Source organism: Hypanus sabinus, chromosome 1 (assembly GCF_030144855.1).
Source record: "Hypanus sabinus isolate sHypSab1 chromosome 1, sHypSab1.hap1, whole genome shotgun sequence".
Taxonomy (NCBI): Eukaryota; Metazoa; Chordata; class Chondrichthyes; order Myliobatiformes; family Dasyatidae; genus Hypanus; species Hypanus sabinus.
In genome coordinates this window covers 2,377,615-2,405,578 of record NC_082706.1, presented here as the reverse complement: position 1 = coordinate 2,405,578, position 27,964 = coordinate 2,377,615, and the positions used below count along the sequence as shown (strand labels likewise).

At 46.9% G+C, this 27,964-nt stretch overlaps 1 protein-coding gene across 1 annotated transcript in view; it reads left to right on the top strand.

Annotated features, from left to right (window-relative positions):
- The first annotated feature begins 708 nt into the window (after positions 1–708).
- Positions 709–27,964, top strand: part of gfra2b (GDNF family receptor alpha 2b) — a 400,451-nt gene continuing 373,195 nt past the window's right edge. Inside the window, exons 1-2 of the mRNA XM_059959447.1 lie at positions 709–1,185; positions 20,692–20,991. Coding sequence (XP_059815430.1) covers positions 1,146–1,185; positions 20,692–20,991 — 340 coding nt within the window. The 5' untranslated portion in view covers positions 709–1,145. The remainder of the gene's footprint in view (positions 1,186–20,691; positions 20,992–27,964) is intronic.

Sequence of the window (27,964 nt, the reverse complement as noted above, 5' to 3'; positions counted from 1 at the left end):
AGTTAGGAGTCGGAGTGAGGGAGTGAGACAGTGAGGGTGGGGGAGGGAATGTCCCTCAGGGAAGGAAGGGTGTGGAAGTTGTAAAGAGTGAGAGAAGAACCCTTGGGGAGGGAGAGGTAATGAGGGGGTGGGGAAGTAATTGAGTCCCTTGGGAATCGATGGGGAGGGGGGGGGTGGAGTGTCTGTAACCGAGCGCCAGCCCTACCTCATCACCCACTGTCCTTGTCTTTGAGGGGAACATGGTGCTGCCCCTGTTGGGGATTCAGAGGTGGTTGGAATGTTGCCCCCACGTCCGGAATTTAGGGGCTAGTGGAGAGTTGACCACTGTCTGGGATTTAGGGGCGGCTGGAGAGTTGCCCCCCCATGTGGGGCTTAGGGGCATCTCGCGAATTCCTGTTCGGGAATGGAGACGGCTGGGGTTTGGCGATGCTGGAGATTTGTTCCCTCCCCCCTGTCCAGGGTTTGGGGTCGGCTGGGGAGTTAACCCCCTTCTGGAGTTTACGGGCGATGGAGATTTGCTCTCCTACCCTCTGGGGTTTGGGGATGGGTGGAGAGTTGTCTTCCTGTCCAGGGACTGGGGTGGGTGGAAAGTTGCCCCCTGCCCGGGGTTTAGGAACGGTTGGAGGGCTGCCACCCCTACCCCCTCCCACTGACTCCCGCTCCGGCAAGTCCGTCCCCGCTGCAACAACTTAATTGCGGCTGCGCTCTCCGGAGGCGATGGATGCACGGGAGCAGCCGGCGTTTGGCGTGCCCCAGATCTGCCGCTGAAGGAGGCGGCCCGCTCCGGCACCGCTGCGCCAGGAGGGAGGAGCTGGGCGGGGGACAGTGGGCAGCGGAGAGCCGGCGGCCGTGCGGGTGGGGACAGGACTGCGGAGCCGGTACACCACTGATGGATGTGACCTCGACACGGACTGGATACTCCTGTCGTCCCTATAGGAAGTAACCGGGGGGTCGGTCCAACTACAGCCAGGGACGGCGGGACAAGATGGAGCGGCAGAGCAGCGGCCAGCACCGGACTCTGAGGCCAGTCTGTGTCCGCTGCTAAACGACTTTGGAGAGCCGCCTGTACCCCGGAGTGGACGTCGGACAAGTAGCTACACACTCCCCCTTCACACAGACATCCGTCACCCTGTGGAGATTTTACCATGATCTGTGCCAACCTGTTCTTCATTCTGATTTTGATAGGTGAGTGTAGGAGATGTGTCCGGTCCCCGCCTGGAGTTTGGGGTGGGGGGGGGGCGTCTTTACTCTCGGAAGGAGACAACTTGCTAAGGAGCGCGGGCGAGTCGCAGCGTCCGGGACAGTTTCAGGTCCTGTACCGGAGTGAACGAGCAGACACCCGGCCTGACCTCAGTTCGGAGACCGACACTCACAGGGTGAGGGTACGGGGAGAGGCGGAGGGTCTGGCAACATGGAGGGAGGGAGCCCCTGGGAAAGGGGTAGCTGGAGGGAGAGGATAGGCAGGAGGTGGGAAACAGTGAGTGAGGAAGAAGTGAGAAATAGAGAAAACAGGCTGCGACGGAGGAGGGGGTGATAGGGAGGGAGGGTGGATGGAGCAGAGGGGGTGATAGAGAGGGAGAGGGATGGAGGAGAGGAGATAGGGAGGGAGTGAAGAGGGGGTGATAGGGAGGGAGTGAGGGAGGGCAGATGGAGAAGAGGGGGTGATAGGGAGGGAGAGAGGGAGGGGGATGGAGAAGTGGGGGTGATAGGGAGGGAGTGAGGGAGGGCGGATGGAGAAGAGGGGGTGATTGGGATGGAGTGAGGGAGGGGTGATGGAGAGGGAGTGAGGGAGGGTGGATGGAGAAGTGGGGGTGATGGTGAGGGACAGGGATGGAGAGAGGGGATGTTGGAGAGCGAATGAGGGAGGGGAGATGGAGAGAGTGATAGTGAGGGGGCAGAGGGGGTGATAGTGAGCGAGGGGGTGAGGGAGGAGGATGGAATGAGGGGATGATAGGGAGGAGGGGGAGAGCATGCAGGGGATGGGGAGAGAGGGTGTGTTGGAGAGGGAGAAGGGGTAAGGAGGGGAGAGCATGTGTTGGAGAGGATGGAGGAGAGAGAGGGTGAGTTGGAGAGGGAGAAGGGGTAAGGAGGGGAGAGCATGTGTTGGAGAGGATGGATGGGGAGAGAGGGTGTGTTGGAGAGTGAAAAGGGATGGAGGTGGAGGGAGGTGATGGGAATGGGAAGAGAGTGAGGGTTTTTGAAATGGGAGAGGGAATAGAGTGACAGACACTTCCCCACTCTTTCTCCTCTCTTGCTCACTAGTTATTCAGAACTGGAATGTTTCCTAGATCTCTGTATCTTGGGTTGTATCTACACTCTCTGGACCAATGGAGGCAAATGATCAGAATTTTAAAGAATGTTTTTACATTTAATTAGTTGACGTGTCACTTGGAGAGTTTGGGTGTTGGAATGTGACCCCTAGTTTGGAGTGGGTATGAGCTATGGTATGATGTGTCATACAGGGATCACTGTGTCAATCTCCCTTTGTACCTGCAGAATGAATACGTGGCCCGCTGAAGTAACTTCCATGGGAGCTGGGGAAATGATTGGAGGGGTGAGACAGTGATAGGCCGACTGGGAAATAGGTGAGAAGAGACTTGAGTGGAGCAGGAAAAACAGCATAGAGGGAATGGGGTGAATGGCCTGCTTTATTGAAATGGAGTGATTGCTGACTGCAACCAGGTAGTAATTCCAGGGAACCAGTGGAGGGCAACAGTGACGCAGAAACTGAGATGTAGAGAGTGGGATATTTGGGGTGAACGGAGAGATGGGGCAAGAGGGGATTGGAACAGAATGGAGAGACGTGTGTGGTTTGACGTAGGGCATGGAGAGATAGAAGGAGGGATGTGGGAAGAGAGAAAGTGGGAGGCAGGTAGAATGGAGTTGGAGAGAGGGATAGAGATGTGGGCATAGTGTTATATGGGAAGCAGAAACTGAATTGGAGAGTGTGTGACTGAGATGTATGAGGGTGAATGTGGAAGGAGAAGAAGTGGGATGTGGGGTTCGTGTAATATTGGGGACAGAAATGGAATTGGAGAGAGTGTAAGAGATGAGGGAACTGAGATGTGAGTGGGGGAGATTGAGATGGAGATGTGGGTTGTAGGATGATATGGGGGAAGAGAGGGAGAAATGGGGATGGACAGTTAGTAAAAGAGGGAAATGTGTGAGGGGGAGAGGGGGAAGGAGATGTAGGAGGGATGCGGAAGGAGAGAGGAAGAGCCAGAAATGGAGGGAGAGCATGTGTGGGGGGTGGGGGAGAGACAGAGGCATGAATGGTTCTTAAGAAGGTAACGTGCATTAAAATATTAACATAAACACATCTGAAAGAAAAATAATATGAAAGAAAGTTAAGTTAATGAATAAAATATTAAGTGCAAAAGCATTCAGAAAGCAGTGGCAATCTACAATCAACGCGAGCCCTAAATGCAATATTTGCATAACTGTAACTCGGCGCTGGGAAAGTGTCTGCAATATGAACAAAAACAAATGGTAATGAAATAAATGAAGGGCTGGTCATAAAACTGAACCGCTAAAGGAGTACAGTATCACACAAACCAACCTATTCCAGAGGTCCTCTCTCTAGTTACTAACCTTTAACTCTAGTTAACCCTTTACCTACAAAAAGCAATAATATAATCAGCCAATTATGTGCAGCAACTCTATGCATAAAAGGCACGCGTACGTGTTCAAGAGGTTCAGTTTTTATTCAGACCGAACATCGGAATGAGAAGAACTGTGACCTAAGTGACTTTGACCGTGGAATGATAGTTGGTGCCAGATACAGTGGTTTGAGTAACTCAGAAACTGCTGATCTGGGATTTCCATGTATAACAGTATCTGGAGTTTACAGAGAATGGTGCAAAAACAAACAAAACATCCAGAGAGTGGCAGTTCTGTGGGCAAAATCACCTTGTTAGTGAGAGAGATCAGAGGAGAATGGCCAGGCTGCTTCAAGCTGTCAGCAAAGTGACAGTAACTCAACCACATGTTACAATGGTTATCTGAGTTACAACTGTGGTTATTCAACTGAAGAATAAAAACAAAGATGTAATGTTGAGGCTTTAAAAGCCACTGGCGAGGCTTTAGAGTATTGTGAGCAGATTTGGGCCTCTTTTAAGAGCGGATGTGCTGACATTGGAGACGGTTCAAAGGAGGTTCAGGAAAATGATTCCAGGATTGAAAGGCTTGTCATATGAGGAGCGTTTGAAGGCTTTGGGCCTGTACTCACTGGAATTCAGAAGAGTGAGAGGGAATCTCATGGATCCTGTCAAATGTTGGAAGGCTATGATACAGTGAACATGGAGAAGGTATTTCCTATGATAGGGAGTCTAGGATCAGAGGGCACAGCCTTAGAGGGACATTCATTAGAATAAATATGAGGAATTTCTTTAGCCAGAGAGTGGTAAGTCTGTGGAATTCTTTGCCACAGGTAGCTGTGGAGGTCAGGCAGTGGTTGATAAATTCTTAATTAGTCAGGGCATGAAGGGATACAGGGAGAAGATAGGAGATTGGGTCTGAGGGGGAAATGGATCAGCCTTAATGAAATGGTGGAGCAGACTTGAATAGCCAAATGGCCTAATTCTGCTCCTATATCTTATGTGGTGTACGGAAGAGCATCTCTGAATTCACAACACATCCAACCTTGAAGTGGAGGGGCTACAGCAGCAGAAAAGCACAGGGGATACCGAATAAAGAGGGTACTGAGTGTATGTCATGACGTTTGTCATTTTACTGGAGAATAGTGTAGTGATGAGAGTTGTGGGGTAAGGTAGGGCACATGGGCCAATGAGAGGGGGATACCATGCTTGTGTTCTGCCACAGTTGGCCTGGGGAGGGACCTGAGGAGGATAGAGAGTGATGGGTATGCAGCCAGTGATCTGGTAGGGGAGCACAGCATGACAGGCAGCACCTCTGGGTGGGTGTGGGTGGTGAAAGTAGCTGTCGCTGTTAGCTGCATTGTCAAAAATCCAGGAGCATGGTAGGAAGTGCAGGCAGAGTCTCAGGAACCCTCCTTTCCACCTGGGAACTGGAGGTAACTCTTGCCACCAACCCGAGGCTTTCTGTTGACCTCCGTTGCACCCTTTATCACAACACTGACAGCAGCCAACCAGTGCCTGAATGCCGCTGCCATCACGGATTAACTGGACTCTCATTCCTCACTCACACTTCATATCCTGTACCTGTGCAGGAGGGCAGCCTGGCCCCATCACCAAACTGCTTTAAAGTTCGAACAAAGAAATGCCGTTGTTATACAGAAATTGATGAGTTGCTTACTGATTAGTGACCTTGTATGTATTCAAATTCCTGATTTGCACAATCAATCACCAATCACACTCTGGTAATACAGGTATTAATAGGCAATAGAATCCAAGTTAAATGCCAATAATAATTCAGAATTGTTAAAGTAAGTGTCATCCTGGAACCCTTTGCTTCCTTATCTTGTCTCAGTATGTCAGATGACTCCAAACCCCGCTGTACAAAGGGAAGTGATGTTCTTCAAGGACTGCTCTCACCTGGGTTGACTGCCCAAATTTGTAAACTATCCTTGCTTGTACATCAACTTGAGCCTTATCACGACATCCACGCACAGCAGAATCCCAGAGTTCTCCGGCGAGGGAGGAGGGTGTCCAGCCTCTGATTGCTGAGGTACAGGCCTAGGGAGCAGCCGGTGCCTTCAGGGAATGCATTCCCACTCTGCTCCGGAGCAGGTGGTGCCTTCAGGGAATGCCTTCCCACTCTGCTCCAGAGCAGGCCAGGGGCCTTCAGGGAATGCATTCCCACTCTGCTCCGGAGCAGGCCAGGGGCCTTCAGGGAATGCATTCCCACTCTGCTCCGGAGCAGCCGGTGCCTTCAGGGAATGCATTCCCACTCTGCTCCGGAGCAGGTGGTGCCTTCAGGGAATGCCTTCCCACTCTGCTCCAGAGCAGGCCAGGGGCCTTCAGGGAATGCATTCCCACTCTGCTCCGGAGCAGGCCAGGGGCCTTCAGGGAATGCCTTCCCACTCTGCTCCGGAGCAGGCCAGGGGCCTTCAGGGAATGCATTCCCACTCTGCTCCGGAGCAGGCGGTGCCTTCAGGGAATGCATTCCCACTCTGCTCCGGAGCAGGCGGTGCCTTCAGGGAATGCATTCCCACTCTGCTCCAGAGCAGGCCAGGTGCCTTCAGGGAATGCCTTCCCACTCCGGAGCAGGTGGTGCCTTCAGGGAATGCCTTCCCACTCTGCTCCGGAGCAGGCCAGGGGCCTTCAGGGAATGCCTTCCCACTCTGCTCCAGAGCAGGCCAGGGGCCTTCAGGGAATGCCTTCCCACTCTGCTCCGGAGCAGGTGGTGCCTTCAGGGAATGCCTTCCCACTCTGCTCCGGAGCAGGCCAGGTGCCTTCAGGGAATGCCTTCCCACTCCGGAGCAGGTGGTGCCTTCAGGGAATGCCTTCCCACTCTGCTCCGGAGCAGGCCAGGGGCCTTCAGGGAATGCCTTCCCACTCTGCTCCGGAGCAGGCCAGGTGCCTTCAGGGAATGCCTTCCCACTCTGCTCCGGAGCAGGCCAGGGGCCTTCAGAGAATGCATTCCCACTCTGTTCCGGAGCAGGCGGTGCCTTCAGGGAATGCATTCCCACTCTGCTCCGGAGCAGGCCAGGGGCCTTCAGGGAATGCCTTCCCACTCTGCTCCGGAGCAGGCGGTGCCTTCAGGGAATGCATTCCCACTCTGCTCCAGAGCAGGCCAGGTGCCTTCAGGGAATGCCTTCCCACTCCGGAGCAGGTGGTGCCTTCAGGGAATGCATTCCCACTCTGCTCCGGAGCAGGCCAGGTGCCTTCAGGGAATGCCTTCCCACTCTGCTCCGGAGCAGGCCAGGGGCCTTCAGGGAATGCATTCCCACTCTGCTCCGGAGCAGGCGGTGCCTTCAGGGAATGCATTCCCACTCTGCTCCAGAGCAGGTCAGGTGCCTTCAGGGAATGCCTTCCCACTCCGGAGCAGGTGGTGCCTTCAGGGAATGCCTTCCCACTCTGCTCCGGAGCAGGCCAGGGGCCTTCAGGGAATGCCTTCCCACTCTGCTCCAGAGCAGGCCAGGGGCCTTCAGGGAATGCCTTCCCACTCTGCTCCGGAGCAGGTGGTGCCTTCAGGGAATGCCTTCCCACTCTGCTCCGGAGCAGGCCAGGTGCCTTCAGGGAATGCCTTCCCACTCCGGAGCAGGTGGTGCCTTCAGGGAATGCCTTCCCACTCTGCTCCGGAGCAGGCCAGGGGCCTTCAGGGAATGCATTCCCACTCTGCTCCGGAGCAGGCGGTGCCTTCAGGGAATGCATTCCCACTCTGCTCCAGAGCAGGCCAGGTGCCTTCAGGGAATGCCTTCCCACTCCGGAGCAGGTGGTGCCTTCAGGGAATGCCTTCCCACTCTGCTCCGGAGCAGGCCAGGGGCCTTCAGGGAATGCCTTCCCACTCTGCTCCAGAGCAGGCCAGGGGCCTTCAGGGAATGCCTTCCCACTCTGCTCCGGAGCAGGTGGTGCCTTCAGGGAATGCCTTCCCACTCTGCTCCGGAGCAGGCCAGGGGCCTTCAGAGAATGCATTCCCACTCTGTTCCGGAGCAGGCGGTGCCTTCAGGGAATGCATTCCCACTCTGCTCCGGAGCAGGCCAGGGGCCTTCAGGGAATGCCTTCCCACTCTGCTCCGGAGCAGGCGGTGCCTTCAGGGAATGCATTCCCACTCTGCTCCAGAGCAGGCCAGGGGCCTTCAGGGAATGCCTTCCCACTCTGCTCCGGAGCAGGCCAGGGGCCCGCGTCTCCTCCACTGAAAGCTGCGGGTGGCCGTGCAGGGTACGAAAGAAAGTAAAGCCCATGGCAAACAGCACAGTGACCCTTGCAGGCAAAGCACGTTGATTAGTTCCACTGAGAATACAGAAGCTTTTGTTTACGAGGCTAGAGTGATGTGGTGAATGAGAGAGGAGGGTGAAGTGTGGTTAGTGAGGTGGCCATGGCTGCTCAGTGTGGATAGTTTGGGACCTTGGGCTGTCACTTGCCATTTCACATTCTCTCCTCTCTGGATCAGCCCTTACTGAATGGCATGGAAACTTGCCCTGCTTCAATCTATAACAGGGGTTCCATAAAGCCCTTGCTTAATGGTAGGGGTCCATAGCTTAAAAATGGTTGGGAACCCCTGATCTATGATGTGTGTGGTGTAGGTCTCCGTTAGTCTTGATAGACCATTGATTTGCCCCTTGGAAAGTTTCCAGGGTGCAAGCCTGGGCAGGGTTTTTTTTATGGAAGATATATAATATCCCTTCCCCAATCCTCCATGTCTTCAGATTCACTTCTTAATCCTACGTACATTAAAACATACAGTGAAATGTGCCATAAATATAGGAGATTCTGAAGATGCTGGAAATCCAGAGCAACACACACAAAATACTAGAGTGGAGAAATATCTCAGCCAAAAGTGTCAACTGTTCATTCATTTCCACAGATGCTGCCTGACCTGAGTTTCTCCGGTATTTGTGAAGTGAGTTGTTTGTGTTAACAACCATTGCAACCTTAGGATGTGCTGGGGGCAGCCCACAAGTGGAAATCCACTTTCTGGTGTCCACAGTGTTCAGCAGAACAACACAAACAATAACAACAGCAATACAACAATGAATCAAAATGACAGCAGCGATACCAGCCCCTTTCCCACATCAACAGATCTCCAACCCCAGGACAGGTTGCCTCCAAGTCTTCAGTCCTTGGCCCTGACTCAGAGTTTGGGCGCCCAGCTTCCAGACATGCTGATCCAAGGGCTTTGACTTTCAGATTTCAGCCTCTGGATTTTGCCGAGTGGGTGGATCACTGGCCCTCACTCACAGGGGTGGCCCTCTTTGGTTAATGACCCTGGGAATTGTTGGTCTTCCTCCTCAGCATCTGCCAACTTGACATCTGTCCTTGGGCATTGTTGCCCATCAACCACAGATAGTTCTGACCACCTCTTCCTAGCCCTGACTCTTCATTTACTGCCCCTGACCTCTAACTATCCCTCATCCCTGTCCCTAAACCCTAATCTGACCCCTTAGCTCACTGCAATGTACCCAAAGCTATCCCTACAAACTTAGACTACAACTGAGTCTGAGCCAGGACCTCGATGGACATCATAGCTCAGTGCCTCCTTGACTGGAATTTGCAGAGGAATGTGCCACAGAGATGTAATGTCAATGCAGATGCTGCACCCTATGGCAGACCCCCAGCCGGTGGAACCACCAGTCTGCCCCACAACACTTGGTCTACGTGATGCCCGTGAGTTGGGTGACAATGCCTAAGGCCCACATCGGGGTGTCCTCACTGTTGCTAAGTAGCTACTTTGGGATTTGTTTTTAAGTCTGCGAAGCTGATTGACAGTTTCTTGCCACCAATCACGGTTGTGACTGCAGACCGGTGTGCCTTTGGTCCAATTGATGAAGAATTCCGGTTGGCCAGATGGGACGTCCATGAGTCAGTAGCTTGCTACGTTATGGACTCAGAGTTGAGCATCTCAGAAGATCTATCCTGGACCCAGCATATTGATGCAATTACAAAGAAGGCAATTTTCATTAGGTGCTTGGGGACATTTGGTATGTCACTAAAGGCTCCAGCAAAATTCCACAGGTGTACAGTGTACAACGTTCTACCTGGTTGGTTCACCATCTGGTATGGAGGGGCCACTGCACAGGATCGGAAAAAGTAAACTCAACCAGCTCCATCCCGGGCACTAGCCTCCCCAGCACTGAGGACATCATCAAGGACTCCCATCACCAGGGGCATGTCCTCTTCTCGTTGCTCCCATTTGGGCAGAGATACAGGAGCCTGAAGGTACACACTCGACATTTCAGGAGCAGCTTTTTCCCCCTCTGCCATCAGATTTCTGAACACACAATGAACCCATGAACACTACCTCAGTATTCTTGCTCTATTTAACACTAATTATTTGATTTCTTTGTAATTTAAAGGCTTTTATTTATTGTACTGTAAAACAAAAGATTTCATAACATGTCAGTGATATTAAACCTGATTTTGGTTCTCTCCCCATGGCCTTAGGCAGGAAAGATCCAAACATTCTCACCTTTCTTTTAACAGGTGGCCTTGATTAACATTTCCCTATCGACACCCTGATCATAGATGATGGCATTCCAACAACTCGAGTTCAATCCTGACCTTTTGTACTCCCTTTGTGGAGGTTGCATGTTCTTTTGACCTTTGGGTGCAAAAATGTCCTCTCACATCGCAGAAACGCACAGGTTGGTAGGTTAATTGCCCTAGTGGGTAGGTAAGGGGTAGGATTTAAGGGGTGTTGTTAGAAGTATGGTGAGAATATTGATAGAAATATGGAGAGCTATGCAAGGGAGATTGATCTTAACATAGGTTAAAAGGTCAGTACAACATCCTGGGCCAAAGGACCTGTACTATAATTTTCTAGGTTCTATTGAATGAGAGCATGATGTGAGGAAATCAGTGGTTGCTCAGCATAGATTCAATGAGCTGAAAGGCTATTCTCTTTTGACTCTGACCTTTATGGTGAGAGAGGATTCCCTGGACTCATCCTCCCAGTTCTAGCTCTTCACTCAGCACTGGGGTGATCTTTTGCATTCTTCAGTGCATCTGCTTTGCGAAGGGAGTACTCAGGTACGTACCCTTCTTTGAGAGCTGAATAATATTACGAGAAATCTTAAGGGCTTGAAACACCTCTTACAAAGTATCAAATGCTTGGTAAATTGTATAAATTGCGAAACAGAAGCAGCCATAAGAGAAATTTAACTCATTTTATTTCATTTAGTTCATTTGCTCTGCTCCACTATTCCATCATGGCTGATTTATTTTCCCCCTCAACCCCATTCTCCTGCCTTCTTTCTTTAACCATTGACACCCTGACTAATCAATCAACCTCTGCTTTAAGCATACCCAATGACTTGGCCTCCACCATGGTCTGTGACAATAAATTTATCTCCCTCTGGTGAAGGAATTCATCTTCATCTCTGATCTAAAGCAACGTTCTTCTATTCTGTGACTGAGCCCCCTGGTCCTAGATCTCCCCTCTCCACACCCATTGGAAACATCCTCTCCATATCTACTCTCTCTAGGCCTTTCAATATTTAATAGGTTTCAATGAGATCCCCCACCTCACCATTCTTCCAAACTGCAGCAGGTACAGGCCCATCACCAACAGAAAACGATGTCGAATTGAAAGGGAATTTGCTGGTTTTCCCATTCAGTGGCGAATCTTGAAGATTTAATAACAGCAGGAGAACAGCCAAAAATCTCAGTAAACTTTCTCAGTGTGGTTGTAAGGAGTTTGTACTATACATTCCCCCGGGGTAGGAGGCATAGATTTAAGGTGAGAGGGGAACGATTTAAAGGCGAGCTGATGGGTAACATTTTCAGAGAGTGGTGAGTCCATGGAACGAACTGTCTGAAGAAGGCAGGTAGAGTAGCATCATTTAAAAGCAGTCCGTGTAACACAGTTAGAGCAGCTTCTACACAGATTTACTCCCTGCTGCCTTCTGTAAGGAGTTTGTACTTTCTGTCCGTGACTGCGTGGGTTTCCTCTGAATGCTCCAGTTTCCTCCCACAGTCCAAGGATACGGTTAGTAGGTGAATTGTTCACGTGGGTGTAATTGGGCAGTGCTGGCCAGTTGGGCTGGAAGGGCTTGTTACTGTTCTGCATCTCTACATAAAATATGATTGAAAAAACTGGGAAAATGGAACCTAATCATCTGTTGCTGGTTAGGGAGCAGAAATATTTGAGAAAATAAATGCATTTCTACATTGCAAACACAAGACAGCAGATGCTGTAATCTGGTATAAATAAACAAAGTCTAGAGAAACTCGATGGGTCAGGTAGTATCTGTGGGGTGGGGGGGTGGGGGAATGGACTGTCAATGTTTCAGGTAAAGACTCCGTCTCTAAATGCTACGCAGTTCCTCTAGTAATCTTGAGCAAAATGCAGGAGTAACTCAGCAAGTCGGGCAGCATCTCAGGAGCAGAATTAACAGTCAACTGCTTACTCCCTCTGTCGATGCTGCCTGACTTGCTGAATTACTCCTGCATTTTGTATGAGTTGCTCAAGATTTCTAGATCTGCAGAATCTCTTGTGTCCTCCGGCAGTTTGTATTTATTTTCAAATTGCTGGTTATTTAAAACAGACTTGCGTAATGAATATTTACGATTTACACTGGTACCAAAGGTATGTGAAACAGTGCGATTGTATCTTTGTAACTAGGTACATTTAGCCACATATGGACAAGTGAGGTGAATGGTTAGAGTTGTACTATGGGTCTTTCTCATTGAATTAATGGGCTCGTTCAGCTGAAAGATGTGCTGCCTTTGAACAGAGTGTGACATAGATTTACTGCAATGGTACCTGAACCCCAAGAGTTCAGTCACACAAACTGTATGAGAGAGGACCTTAGGGAGATGAGGGAGGGTAATAGATGGCTTAAGTGGGCAAAGGTCTGTGAAATCTGGCAAGAGAAATGAGAGGTGAAGCAGAATGTCTAACTGCTCTGAGGATTCCTTGAGCATGATTTGCAAAGAGGTGATGAGTGATAACAGCAATGAGTTAAAAAGTTGACCCCGTATGGTTGTTTTGTTGCTGGGGAGTTGAAGTGTCGGGTTCAGGTATACTGGGGAAGGATGAGGCCACAGTTTGATATCTCTGTTTAAGGAATGGAATGACTATATTGGAAATAGTTCAGGGAAGGGTCACTGGTCTAGAACCTGGAACGGATGCAGTTTAATGAGAGTTGGGCTTGTACCCCCTGCTGTACAGAAAAGAGGAAACCGAGAATGAGGAACAGCACAGGGACAGGCCCTTCGGTCCTTCGTATGTATTCTAACTCCACCTGCCTGTATGTGATTCTTATTCCTTCATTGTCTGCCTGTTCCAGGTACCCTCCACTTCCTCTGTCTAAAAAAAATACTTGCCTTTGCCATCTTTAAACTTTCTCCTCTTGACTAGAACCCATCTTGACCTCACCTATCATTTTCCAGTTTGTACTTCCCCTCCCCCACCTTCTTATTCTGGCTTCTTCTCCCTTCTTTTCCAGTCCTGAAGACGGGTCTCGGCCTGAAAGATTGTCTGCTTATTCACTCCCATGGATGCTGTCTGACCTGCTGAGTTCCTCCAGCATTTTGTGTGTGTTGTTCTGGATTTACAGCATCTGCAGAATATCTTGTGTTTATAAACCTGTCTTCTGGTATTTGATATTTAAGACCATAAGGCATAGCAGTAGAATTAGCCCATTCAGTCCATCAAGTCTGCTCTGGCAGTCCACCATGGCTGATTTATTTTCCATCTCAACCCCATTTCCGTGCCTTCTCCCCGAAACATTTGATGCCCTGACTAATCAAGAACCCATCAACCTCTGCCTTATATATATATCCAATGAGATGAACTCCAAAGCCATCTGTACCAAGATATTTCACCACCCTCTGGCTAAAGGAATTCTTCCTCATCTCTGTTCTAAAGGGATGTCCTTCTATTCTGTGTCTGTGCCCTCTGGTCCAAGACTCTCCCATCATAGGAAACACCCTCTCCACATCCACTTTATCAAGGCCTTTCAATACTCTTTAGGTTTCAATGAAACCACCTCCTCACCCATCAGTATTTTAAATTCCAGTGAGTACAAGCCCAGAGCCATCAAACGCTCCTCATATGTTAACCCTTTAATTCCTGAAATTATTCTCGTTAACTTTCTCTGGTCCCTCTTCAATGCCAGCACATCTTTTCTTACATAAGGGGCCCAAAACTGTTCACAATACTCTGTGTGGTCTGACCAATGCCTTATAAAGCCTCCGCATTAACACCCTTGCTTTTATATTCTAGTTGTCTGGAGATGAATGCTCACATTGCATTTGCCTTCCATCCCATTGACTCAATGTGTAAGGCAAGCTTCAGGGAACCCTGCAAGAGGACTCCCAAGTCCCTTTGCACCTTGGATTATTTTATATTTTCTCATGGATTAGAAAGTAGTCTGTGCTTTTATTTTTTCTAACTAAGTGCAAGACCATATGCTTTCCTTCACTATATTCCACTTGCCACTTCTTTACAATCTGTATAAGTCCTTCTACAGACTCCTTGCTTCCTCAATGCTACCTGCTCATATCATCTACAAATTTAGTCACAAAGACATCAATTCCATCATCCAAATCATTGACTTATAATGTGAAAAGAACCAGTCCAAATACCGATCCTGCAGAACACCACTAGTCACTGACAGCCAATCAGAAAGGTCCCCTTTATTACCACTCTTTGTTTCCTGTCAGTCAGCCAATCTTCTATCCATGCTGGTATCTGTCCTGTAATACCATGGGCTCTTTTCTTGTTAAACAGCTTCATGTGGCACTTTGTCAAAGGCTTATGAAAATCCAAATAAACAACATCGATTGATTCTCTTTTGTCTATCCTGCCTGTTATTTCCTGAAATAATACCAGCAGATTTGTCAGGCAAGATTTCCCCTTAAGGGAACCATGCTGACTTTAGTCTATTATTTACTTATTGAGAAACAGCATGGAACAAGCCCTTGTGGTTCTTCGAGTCAAACTGCCAGCAACCCATGATTTAACCCTAGCTTAATTGTGGAACAGTTTACTGGTTTACTGGTACTGGTACATTTTTGGAAACCAGAGGACTCAGAGAAAACCCACATGTTTCACAAGGAGATCATACAGATTCCTTACAGATGATATCAGAATTGAACTCCAACCTCTGGAGTCCAGTTAAGGGCATCAACAACTTCCTAACCACTGAAGTCAGGTTAACTGGTCTATAACTTCCTTTCTTCTGTCGTCCTAACTTCTTAAAGAGTGGAATGATATTTGCAATTTTCCAGTCCTCAGGAACCATTTCAGAATGTAGTAATTCTAGAAAGATCATTACTAACATCTCAACAATCTTTTCAGCTACCTTTTTCAGAACCCTGGGTTGTAGTTCATCTGGTCCAAGTGACTTATCTGCCTTCAGACCTTTGTTTCCCAAGCACCTTCTTTCTAGTATTAGCATCTGCACTCACTTCTGTCCCCTGACACTCTCAGATTTCTGCATACTTCTAGTCTCTTCCACAATGAAGACTAAAACTAAATACCTACTAAGACACTCTATTTCTTTGTCTTCCATGATGACCTCTCCAGTGTCATTTCCCAGTGGTCTGCTATCCCCTTTTGTCTCTATTTTACTGTTTATATACCTGAAAAACTTATGGTAACCACTGATGTTATTGGCTAGCTTTCCTTTATATTTCATCTTTTCTCTCCTTATGGCTTTTTAGTTACCTTCCGTAGGTTTTTTTAAAAGCTTCTCAATCCTCTAACTTCCCTCTATTTTATTACATTTTATGTCCTCTTTGTAGCTTTTACAATGGTTTTGACTTCCCTTGTAAGATACACTTGCCTCTTCCTCCCTTTACACCATTTCTTTGAGATGTATCTACCCTTGCACCTTCCGAATTGCTCCTAGAAACACTAGTCATTGCTGTTCTCTCATTATCCCTGTTGGTGTCCCCTTCCAATCAACTTTGGCTAGCTCCTCCCTCAAGCCCCTGTAGTTCTCTTTACTCCACGGTAATCTTTGTGGGTGGAGTTAAGAAATTGAAAAAAACATTATGGGAATCATACCTGGACTTCCAAGTAGTAGCCAAGATGTGGGCTTGAGATTGCAAAGGGAGCTGGAAAAGGCATATAATAAAGGTAATGACACAATTGTAATGGGGGACTTCAATATGGAAGGGGATTGGGAAAACTAGATTGGTAGCAGATGGCAAGAGAGGGAATTTGTTGAACGCCTACAAGATGGCTTTTTAGAGCAGCTTGTGTTTGAGTCTACTTGAGGAAGGGGTGTCTTAGATTGGGTTTTGTGTAATAAACCAGATCTTATTAGGGAGCTTAATGTAAAGGAACCCTGAGGAGGCAGTGATGGCTAAAGATCCTGGAAGTAGTTCACAAGGCGCAGGATAGATATATCCCACAGAGGAAGAAGTTCTCAAATGGCAGGGGTAGGCAGCTGTGGCTGACAAGGGAAGTTAAGGACTGCATAAAAGCCAAGGAAAGGGCATGTAAAGTAGCAAAAGTGAGCGGGAAGTTGGATGATTGGGAAGCTTTTAAAATCCAAGAAAAGGCTACTAAAAAAGTTATAAGCAGGGAAAAGACGAAATATGAGGGCAGACAAGACAATAATATAAAGCAAGATTCCAAAAGTTTTTCAGTTATCTAAAGAGTAAAAGGGAGGTGAGAGCTGATATTGGACCACTGGAAAATGATGCTGGTGAGGTTGTAATGGGGAACAAAGAAATGGCTGATGAACATAATGGGTATTTGCTTCTGTCTTCACTGTGGAAGACACTAGCAGTGTGCCAGAGGTCCGTGAGTGTCAGGGAGCAGGAGTGAGTGTCGTTCTTATTACAAAGAAAAAAGTGCTAGGCAAACTCAAAGATCTTAAGGTGGATCAGTCACCTGAACCAGATGGGCTACATGTCAGAGTCCTGAGAGAGGTTGCTGAAGAGATAACAGATGCATTGGTCAAGATCTTTCAAGAATCACTTGATTCTGTCCTGGTCCAGGAGATCTAGAAAATTGCAAATGTCACTGCACTCCTTAAGAAGGGAGGAAGACAAAAGAAAGGAAATTTTAGGCCAGTTAGCCTCACCTCAGTGGTTGGGAAAGTGTTGAAGTCTATTATTAAGGATGAGGTTTCAAGGTACTTGGAGACTAATGATAAAATAAGTCAAAGTCAGCATGGTTTCTGTAAAGGGAAATCTTGCCTGACATATCTGTTAGAGTTCTTTGAGGAAGTAACAAGCAGGGTGGACAAAGGAGAGGCAGTGGATATCATTTTCTTGGACTTTCAGAAGGCATTTGATAAGGTGCCACACATGAGGCTGTTCAACAAGATAAAATCCCATGGCATTACAGGAAAGATACTGACATGGATAGCAGAATGGCTGACAGGCAGTAGGCAGTAAGTGAGAATAAAAGAGATCTAGTGACTAGTGGTGTTCCTCAGGGGTTAGTATTGGGACCGCTACTTATCCCTTTGTTAATGATTTAGATAATGGAATTGATGGCTTTGTGGCAAAGCTGTAGATAACATGAAGATAATTGGAGGGGCAGGTAGTACTGAGGAAGCAATGTGATTGCAGCAGGGCTTAGACAAATTGGAAGAATGGGCAAAAAAAGTGACAGATGGAATACAGTGTTGGGAAATGTTTGATAATGTATTTTAGTAAAAGGAACAATGATGCAGACTGTCATCTAAATGGGGAGAAAATTAAGTTATCAGAGGTGTAAAGGGACTTGGGAATCTTTGTGCAAAACTCCCTGAAGGGTAATTTACAGATTGAGTCTGTGGTAAAGAAGGCATGTGCAATGCTGGCATTTATTTCAAGGGGAATAAAGTACAAAGGCAAGTGGATAAAGCTAAGCCTTTATAAGACACTAGTCAAGTCACACTTGGAGTATTCTCAACAGTTTTGGACCCCATATCTCAGAAAAAGATGTGTTGCCATTGGAGACAGTCCAGAGGAGGTTTGCAAGAATGATTCTGGGAATGAATGGGGTTAACATATGAGGAGTGTTTGGCAGCTGGAATTTTATTAGAATGCGGGGGTGGGGGATTTCATTGAAACCTACCAAATCTTGAAAGGACTAGATAGGGTGGATGTGAAGACGATGTTTCTTATAATGGGGGCAGAACTGGAGAGCAGTCTCAGATTTGAGAGCGGAAAGGAGGAATTTCTTTTAGCCAGAGAGTAGTGAATCTGTGGAATGCTCTGCCACAGGCTATGGTTGAGGTGAAGTTGATCATTTCCTGATCGGTCAGGGCATCAAAGGATTTGGTGAGAAGGTAGGTGTATGGGATTGAGTGGATCTGGGATCAGCCGTGATGGAATGGTGGAGCAGACTCGATGGGCTGAATGGCCTAATTCTGCTCCTATGTCTTATGGTCTTAATACTGATACATCTGACCTGAGCTGCCTTCTCTGAAACTGCAGGGTGTATTCTATTATATTATGATCACCTTCCCTAATGCTTCCTTTATCTTAAGCTTCCTACCCTGGGAAGCAGAGACTTTAGTAAATAGAATGTTTCTATCTGGATTGATTGATTCATGAGACAGGATGGGTTTGGAGAATATTTCTTATGGGAGAATATAGAAATAATCACTGTTTAAAAATAGAAACACAATTATTTTTGACAGAATTGAAGATAAATTCTATAAAATCACATGAGCAAAATGCAATGCAATTTGATAGGGTGGTTAAGAAGGTGTGTGGTGTGTTGGCCTTCATTAATTGGGGGATTAAGTTCATGAGCTGTGAGGTAATGTTGCAACTCTATAAAACACTCGTTAGACCACACTTGGAGCATTGTGTTCTGATCTGGTCGCCTCATTATAGGAAGTATGTGAAGCCTTAGAGAGAGTGCAGAGAAGATTTACCAGGATGATGCCTGGATCAGAGAACATTTTATGAGGATTGTTTGAGTGTGCTAGGGCTTATCTCTTTGAAATTAAGGAAGGTGAGGGGTGTATCAGATAAGAGGCATAGATTGAGCAGACAGAGTTTTTCCCAGGGCAGAACTGGCTAATACAAGGGTGCATAATTTGAAGGTGATTGTGGAGGGATGTATAGGGGGGATGTCAAAGGTTGGTTTTTGATAGAGTGTGGTGGGTGGGTGGAATGTGCTGCCAGGGGTGCTCGTGGCAGATACATTAGAGACATTAAAGAGATTCTTGGATGGGCACTTGAATGACAGGAAAATGGGGGGCTATATGGAGGAAAGGGTTAGACTGATGTTGGAGTAAGTTAAAATGTATGCTGAAGGGTCTGCACTCTGTTGTATTGTTGTGTGTTCACAGTGTTGCGGAGAGCAGAAGGGAGCACAGAACTGGGAGTGATCTTGTAACATACAACAGTACCTCATGGAAAGGAACAGGCCATTCAGGTCCACAATGTCAATGCTGACCATCATCATCATCACGTCCTGTGTTGTACGATGAGTGATCATGGACTTTCCATCACCATGATTGTTCTTGGCAAATTTTTCTACAGGAGTGGTTTGCCATTGCCTTCTGGGCCGTGTCTGTACAAGACAAGTCACCAAAGCCGTTATCGATACTCGTCAGAGCTTGTCTGCCTGGCAGTACTACTTTCTTTATTGGATCATTGACCTCAAGGCTGGGGCTGGCTTCCTTTTCTATGGATATCTTGTAATACACCCCAGCTGCTCTGACTACCATCTACCACCTGCTCGTGACCCTGACTGGTGCTACACCTTGCACAAGGGTGATCTGCAGGTTAGCGGGGGAGAAGGAGTGCCTTGCACTTCCTTTGGTAGAGACACACCTCCATCCCACCACCCTCAATGTTGACCAGGTGGATGAAATCTGTCTGATTGTGTGCCTGTCCATAATCCTCTGAAATATCAATATTCACTCCTACCACCGGCCCTGCAGTGTATCCCAGAGACACCCACCACCCCAAAACTGGTGGGGCAGATGGACACAGATGGAAGTTTCTATTTAAGGAGGAGAATAACAAGAGGCTGTCAATCCAAGATACACAAACCAAAAGGGAATTCAGGAAAAGGAGTGGAGGCCATCACTCCATGACATACAGAATCCAAAAGGGATTTCAGGAAAGGGAGCTGGGAAAGGGGAACCTATGAGGAGAAGGAGTGGCTAGAGTAAATACACTGAAGGGGGTTGTAGGAGGAAGGAGGCAAGAGACCATTGATGGATTTGGATGAAAGAAAGGAAGCAGCTCGTGAGTTTCTGTGCTATTAGAGTCAGATAAAGTGAAATCTGTTTTCTGGCAGCAGTACAGTGCAAAGACATAAAATTGCTATAAATTACAAAATAAATTGTGTAACAAAAAATAAGAATAACAATGTTCCTGGGTTCATGGACTGTTCAGAAATCTGACGGTGATGGGAAGACGCTGTTCAGTGTGGTTCTTCAGGCTTCTGTACCTCCTCCCTGACTGTCTTTGCAGTGTAATGTTAAGGCAGATGCTAGATAATGGGGAGGGGTGGGGAGTAACTTATTCTACGTACAGGGGACTACAAAACTAGGGGGCATGTACTAACTCTTAGAGCCAGGCTTTCAAGAGTACATACAATAGACCTTTGGAACTCTGCTTCACAAAAATGCCGGTCCTTTTTGAATATAATGTTGATGGAGAGGAGATTCGGCACACAAACAGGCCCTTCGCCCCATCCCAAACTATTATTGAGCCCTATCCCATCGACTCACACCTAGACCATAGTCCTCCATACCCCTCTGTTAAATGTTGAAATGGAGCTCATATCCACCATTCATGCCACAGTCTGACCATTCTCTAAGTGAAGGAGTTCCTCCTCAGGTATATCTTCAGCATTTCACCTTTCATCCTTAAGCCTTGAAATCTAGGTCTAGTCTCACCCAACCTCAGTGGAAAAAGCTGGCTTACATTTACCCAATCTATACCGCTCATAATTTTGTACACCTCTATCAAATCTCCTCTCATCTTCCTACACTTTTGGGATAAGTCATAACCTATTCAACCTTCCTCCATAACTCAGGTCCTCAAGTGCTGGAAGCATCCTTGTGAATGGCAGAAATGTAGTGTTAGCTGTTGGAATAGTGGTTTCATCTGGGTTAAATATCCTGCAATAATGGTTTTGCTTTTTGACACAACTGTGCCCTCTACTAACATCGTTTCTTCCACCCTCCAGATGAGGTGCTTCACTCTGTTGGGGACCCCGTCCTGCCAGGAGGTTGGAGAGTGGACTGCATAAGGGCCAATGAGCAGTGCACGGCCAAACCAAGCTGCAGCAGCCGGCTTCGCACCCTGCGCCAGTGCCTGGCAGGCAAGGCTGCCATGCTTTTCGGCCCCGAGATCAAGAATGAGTGTGTCGCTGCAGTGATGGCTCTGCGGCAAAGCACGCTGTCTGAATGTCGCTGCAAGCGAGCGATGAAGAAAGAAAAACAGTGCCTGGCCATCTACTGGAGCATTCACCAGAGCCACTCTCAGGGTAAGGTGTCTGCTGATATCACCCCCCTATCACTCGGGGACTGGTGGGGGGGGGGGAAGTGGCTGAGGGTTCAAATGCAGTGTTCCAGGGTTCTTTAAATCCATCAAGGATTAGCTTTATTCACCATATATGCACAATAAATACTTTAACAGGTACTCCTGTACACCTCGTTAATGCAAATATCTAATCAGCCAATTGTGTGGCAGCAACTCAATGCATAAAAGTATGCAGACATAGTCCAGAAGTTCAGTTGTTGTTCAGACCAAACATCAGAATGGGGAAAGGAATGTGATCTAAGTGACTTTGACTGTGAAATGATTGTTGGTGCCAGATGGGGTGGTTTGAGTATCTCAGAAACTGCTGATTCCCTGGGATTTTCATGCACAACCATCACTAGAGTTTAAAGAGAATGGCGTGGGGAAAAAAAAACAAACACATCCAGTGGGCAAAAACGCCTTGTTAATGAGACAGCTCAGAGGAGAATGGCCAGACTGGTTCAAACTGACAGGAAGGTGACAGTAACCCAAATAACCACACGTTGTGTGCTGAGGCAGCAGGCTGAGGGTAGCAGACACCAACAGAATCAGCAAACTCATTCGTAAGGCCAGTGATGTTGTGGGGGTGGAACTGGACTCTCTGACGGTGGTGTCTGAAAAGAGGATGCTGTCCAAGTTGCATGCCATCTTGGACAATGTCTCCCATCCACTCCATAATGTACTGGTTAGGCACAGGAGTAGTTTCAACCAGAGACTCATTCCACCGAGATGCAACACTGAGCATCATAGGAAGTCATTCCTGCCTGTGGCCATCAAACTTTACAACTCCTCCCTCGGAGTGTCAGACACCCTGAGCCAATAGGCTGGTTCTGGACTTATTTCCACTTGGCATGATTAACTTATTATTATTTAATTATTTATGGTTTTATATTGCTATGTTTCTACACTATTCTTGGTTGGTGCGGCTGTAACGAAACCCAATTTCCCTTGGCATCAATAAAGTATATCTATCTGTCTGTCTGTCTGTCTGTCTACAACAACGATGGGCAGAAAAGCATCTCTGAACACACGACAAGTCGAACCTTGAGTTGGATACAGGTGAAGACCATGACCATACTGTCAGTAGCCACTTTATTAGATACACTCCTATGCTTAATAAAGTGGCCACTGGGTGTACTTGCGTGTATTAAAAATTTGCTGTGTTGTGCTGGCATGACACACAACAAAGAAACTGCAACTTTCAACAATTATATAGAATAAAGAATTATATAAAAATAAAGTTAGAAGCACTGATATGGAATAAAATGTGCATAATTACATAAATACCACCATCTATTTACAATGTCAGCAGTATCATAAGAAGTAATTTAATGCTTGCAGTGAAGTGATGGGGGTGATGGATAGTGTCGGTCAGGGCTAACTAGAATGGTTGATCAGATTAACTGCCCAGAGGAAGAATTTTTTTGTTTTAATAGCCCGCTGGTGCTTTCTAAAAGGAGCTTTTGTAAAAGCAGCTTGCTGGGTGGTAGCGTCTGCAATGATTTTACCTGCCCACTTCTTTGTCTTGGACGCATACAGTAATGGCAAACCGCAGCCAGTGACTTTTCTTGCCCTTCTGATGGTTGTTCAGAATGACGTTAATTGTAGCTGAGTGAAGTCCGGACTAATGTTAAGTGCATCAACTACAAATCAGTTGGGTGAACCTAAACAACTGCCTCAACTGCAGATTTTTAGAGAAGCTTGAGATTGCACCCACTAGGGGAAAGATAATTCTGGGTTGGGTGTTGTGTAATGAACCAGATTTGATAACATAAAGGAACCCTTAGGAAGCAGTGATCATAATGTGATAGAATTCATCCTGCAGTTTGAGAAGGTAATCTAGCCAATAATATCAAAGAAAATACCAAAAGTTTTTTCAGATATATAAAGAGTAAAAGAGAGAATGAAAGTAGGTATCTGCTGGAAAATGATGCTGGAGGGGTAGTAATAAGAACAAAGAAATGGCAGATGAACTTAAGTATTTTGTGTCAGTCTTCACTGTGGAAGACAATAGCAATATGCCAGAAATTAGTGTGTGTCAGGGGACAGGAGTGAGTACAGTTTGTATTACTAAGGAAAAAAGACTTAGGAAGCTGAAAGGTCTGAAGGTAAATAAGTTATGTGGACCAGATGAACTACCAACTAGGGTTCTGAATGAGGCTAGTGTCTTCCACAGTGAACACTAACGCAAGTACCTATCCAGTTCATCCACCACTTCCTTGTCCCCCGTGACTACTTCTTCAGTGTAATCTTCCAGTGGTCCAATAACTACTCTTGCCCCTCTTCTGCACTCTATGCATCTGCAGAAGCTCTTGGTATCCTCTTTAATATTGTTGGCTAGCTTATCTTATTCCATCTTTTCCTCCTTTATGACTTTTTTAGTTGCTTTCTGTTGGTGTTTAAAAGCTTCCCAACCCTCTAATTTCCTGCTACTTTTTGCTCTGTTATATGCCCTTTCTTTGGGTTTTATGCTGTCCTTAACATCCGTTATCAGTCACATTGCCGACCCTTGCCATTTGAAAACTACTTTAGTGGGACATATCCATCCTGCACCTTGTGAACTATTCCCAGAAACTTCAGCCATCTCTGCTATCATCCCTGCCAGTATCCTCCTCCAATCCAGCTGGACAAGCTCCTCTCTCCTGCCTCTGTAATTCACTTTATTCCATTGCAATACTGATACATATGAGATATGCTTCTCTCAAATTGCAATATGAATTCAGCTGGATTATTGTGAGTAGTTTTGGGTCTCTTATCTGAGAAAAGATGTGCTGGTGCTGGAGAGAGTCCAGAGGAGGTTCACACGAATAATCCAGGGAATCAAAGGATTAATGTATGAGGAGTATTTGATGCTTCTGGGTCTATACTCACTGGAATTTCAAAGAATAAGTGGGAATCTCATTGAAACCTACTGAATATTGTTGGCCTGGATAGAGTGCATGTGGAGAGGATGTTTCCTATAGTGGGTGAGTCTAGTACCAGAGGGCACAGATAGAGTGCATGTGGAGAGGATGTTTCCTATAGTGGGTGAGTCTAGTACCAGAGGGCACAGATAGAGTGCATGTGGAGAGGATGTTTCCTATAGTGGGTGAGTCTAGTACCAGAGGGCACAGCCTCAGAATTGAGGGATGTCTATTTGGAACAGAGATGCGGAGGAATGCGTGGTGATTTTGTGGAATTCATTAATATGGATGTCTGTGCAGACCAAGTTATATGGTATATTTAAAGTGAAGGTTGATAGGTTCCTGATTAGTTAGGGCATCAAAGGTTATGGGGAGAAGGCAGGAGAATGAGGTTGAGAGAAATAGAACGGCAGTAGAGGCCTGATGAGCCTTGTGGCCTAATCTAATTCTGTTCCTATATCTCATAGTTCTTAAGAGCAAAACCACCACAAAGTGCGGTCATCATTGTTAGAGGCCACCCAGATAGAATGAGATGTTGCTTCTCCACCCCAAGTTTGGCTTCAAAGTGGCAGTAGAGCAGTCCATGAACAAATCTGTCAGAATGGGATTGGGAAGTCTTCAATGTACACTCCTTTCACATCTTCTGTTTAAAATTGTGAAGTATGTTAGCAGATCCTAACAGGAAATGATTTGTTAATTGTTGGAGAATCTGCAATGTTTCTGAAGGCACCATCAATCTAATGAAACTAAGGAAATATTGGGGAAGAACAAACTATCCTTATCTGGGGCGGTGCAGGGTCAGATAACAGTCCCATCCCAGTGTGGTAATTCTCAGTTCCTGAGGTGCCCCAGTGAGCAGATGGTCTTGGGGTAGATCTTCATCTCTTTCAGTACAGTAGCTTATTGCCATCTTCTACACTCAGGCAATCAAATCAGAAGCAGGCCATTCAGTCTGCAGTGCTGTAAACTACTCCAGCTGAGGGCCCCATTACCCTGGCCACGGGCCAACATGTTGGATGCTGGAAATCTGAAATAAACATACAGAATGTTGGAACATTGAGTGTGAGAGACAACACTTTCTTGGTGTGGACAAGGAATGGGCCTCGTCAGTAATGATAATGAGATTTAAAACATCTGTAGCCATACATATAGAGCTAACATTCCATGTCCTTGACCATACAAAATCATTAATTGATCCCTTTTCATACAGCTGCTTCCTGACCTGCTGTGTGTCACTAGCATTTTCTGTTTTTAATTATGTCACCCTCCGAGCCAGAGGGTGTCTGACTTGTAGGATGGAATTGTAAACTTTAAATTGGCTGGCGTACTTTGTGAGAGCTCTATCTGTAACAGTCAGATTTTATTATCACTGACGTATGTCGTAAAATTTGTTGTTTTGTGGCAGCAGTATAGTGCTCGACATAAAGTATACTATAAATTTAATATGTATTATGCAAAACAAGAGCAAAATAATGAAGTAATGATCATGGAACTCTCAGAGATCTCATGGTGGAAAAGAAACTGTTGCTAAAACATTGAGTTAGTGCAACACACAAAATGCTGGAGGAACTGAGCAATTCAAGCAGCATGTATAGAAATGAACAGTCAGTTGAGACCCTTCTTCAGGACTGGAAAGGAAGGGGGGAGACACCAGAAAAAAAAGGTGGGAGGAGGGGAAGGAGGAAGCCAGATAGGTGGGAAAAGTCAAGGACTGGAGAAGAACGAATCTGAAAAGGGAGGAGAGAGGACCAGAGGAGAAAGGGAAGGAAGAGGGGACCCAGGCTGAGGAGACAAGCAGGAGAGAAGAGGTAAAAGGTCAGAGTGGGGAATAGTGGTGGAGGGGGGTAATTTGTTTATCGGAAGGACAAGTCGATATTCCTGCCATCAGAGGTTGGAGGCGACCCAGGCAGAACATAAGATGCTGCTCCTCCACCCAGAAGGTGCCTCATCTTGGCACAAGAGGAGACCTTGGACCAACGTGTTGGAATGGGAATCAGAATTAAAATGTTTGGCCAATGGGAAGTAAGAGTTTTCAGGCTCTGGTGGCTCCCCCTTTATGGTTGTAATGAGAAGAAAGCATGTCCTGGATAGTGGGGGTCCATCCAGTCTGACTGCCTCTGAGATTGATGTCTCATTGTGTCAGCCGTTCCTTGACTCCATGGAGAGCGGAGGTTGGAGGCTGGCACATCAGTTTGCCCCTCTGCCGGTCTCACCACCACCCAGCCGCAGGAGCAGTGCTTATGGACCAGTTACAGTTAATGTCCCCTCTTAACATCGCGGTATTTCAAAAGGATCCTCTGGAAAAGGCTGAGTGCACATAAGCAAATTTACTGAAATATTTATTGGCATTTTAACATATAAAATCATTCATTAACCTTGAAAATGATTGTGAAGGGTAACTGCCTGATGCCTGTTCGGCACCTGGAGACAGCACACCTCGCCAGTTGCACAATCAGCGTTCCACTTCTGACCAAATGTAGGCAGGCGGGAATTGAAGTTGGACGACAATACAAACCTGTTGTCTTCATGAACTCTGACCCCACACCACTGAAGTTGACCTCTGACCAGCGACCAATCTGGACATCGGAAGTCTGAGAGGAGGGGAATTCAATCAGGTCCACTGACTGAGTAGAAAAAGGCAGCAGTGGATCGCAGGGGTGTAAATTGAGCTCTGACCAACCATCAATTGGTGTTTGGGACTGATTAGCAGGGGTAAATTAAAGGAAGACAGGGGCAAGTGTAGTGGCCATTGTTACAGTGGCCATCGTTTTAATGGACTGTTACAATAGTGCTCTCTGAGGCTTCAGTCAGTGAAAGCAAAATAAAAAAGAAGCTCCAGGTTTTTTTTTCCTTTCCCTTCTTTCTATCTGCTTTGCTGGGACAGTAGAGATGCCAGGCAGGATAGCTGAATACTTCTCTTGTGGGATGAGGGAAGGCAGGGAGACCTCCAGTGACCCTGACGACTACAACTGCGAGAAGTGCATCCAGCTGCATCGTTAAGGAGTTGGAGCTGGAACTGGATGAACTCCGGATCATTCAGGAGGCTGAGGGCGTGATAGATTAGGACATGTGGAGAGGTAGTTACATTTAAGGTGCAGCACCTAGGAAACTGAGTGACACTCAGAAAGGGGAAAGGGGTGAAACTGCCAGCAGAGAGTACCCATGTGACCATCCCCCTCAACAACGGTAACCATTTTGGATACAGTTGGGAGGTATGACCTAACACAGGTAAGTCACAGCTATCGGGTCTCTGGCACTGAGTCTGCATCTGTGAAGGGGTGAGAAGAGGCACTTGGTGGTGATAGGAAATTTGTTCATTAGAGGAACAGACAAGGGGTTCTGTGGGTGAGAACGAGATTCCAGGATGGTATGTTGCCAGGGTCTAGGACATCTTCGATCGAGTCTTCAACATTCTTAAGTGGGAGGGTGAACAGCCAAAGGTCATGGTCCATGTACGTACAAATGACATGGGTAGGACGAGTGATGGGGTTCTGCATTGGGAATTCAGGGAGTTAGGTGCTAAGTTAAAGGGCAGGACCTTCAGGGTTGTGATCTCAGGATTGCTACCTGTGCCACGTGCTAGTGAGAACTAGGAAGATTATACAGTTTAAGACGTGGCTAAAGATTGGTGTAGGAGGGAGGGCATGAGTTTTCTGGATCATTCGGCTCTCCTCCAGAGAAGGTGGGACCTGTACATTTGGGACAGTTTGCATCTAAACTGGATGGGGCCTAATATCCTAGTGGGAAGGTTTGTTAATGCAGAAGGGTGGGGTTTAAACCAGAGTTACAGAGGGAGGGGAACCAGAGTGCAGGAACAGTTAGTGGAGAGGTTGTGGAGGCAGATGTTGGTAAGACCTCAGACAAGTTCAGGAATCTAAAGGTTGAGCATTGTGTGACTAGTGACCTGAACTATGTATACTTCAATGTAGATGTGCTCAGGGCATGGATCAACATCTGGAATTATGACGTTGTAGCCATTAGTGAGACTTGGTTGCAAGACGGAAAGGAGTGGCAACTCAATATTCTGGAGCTCTG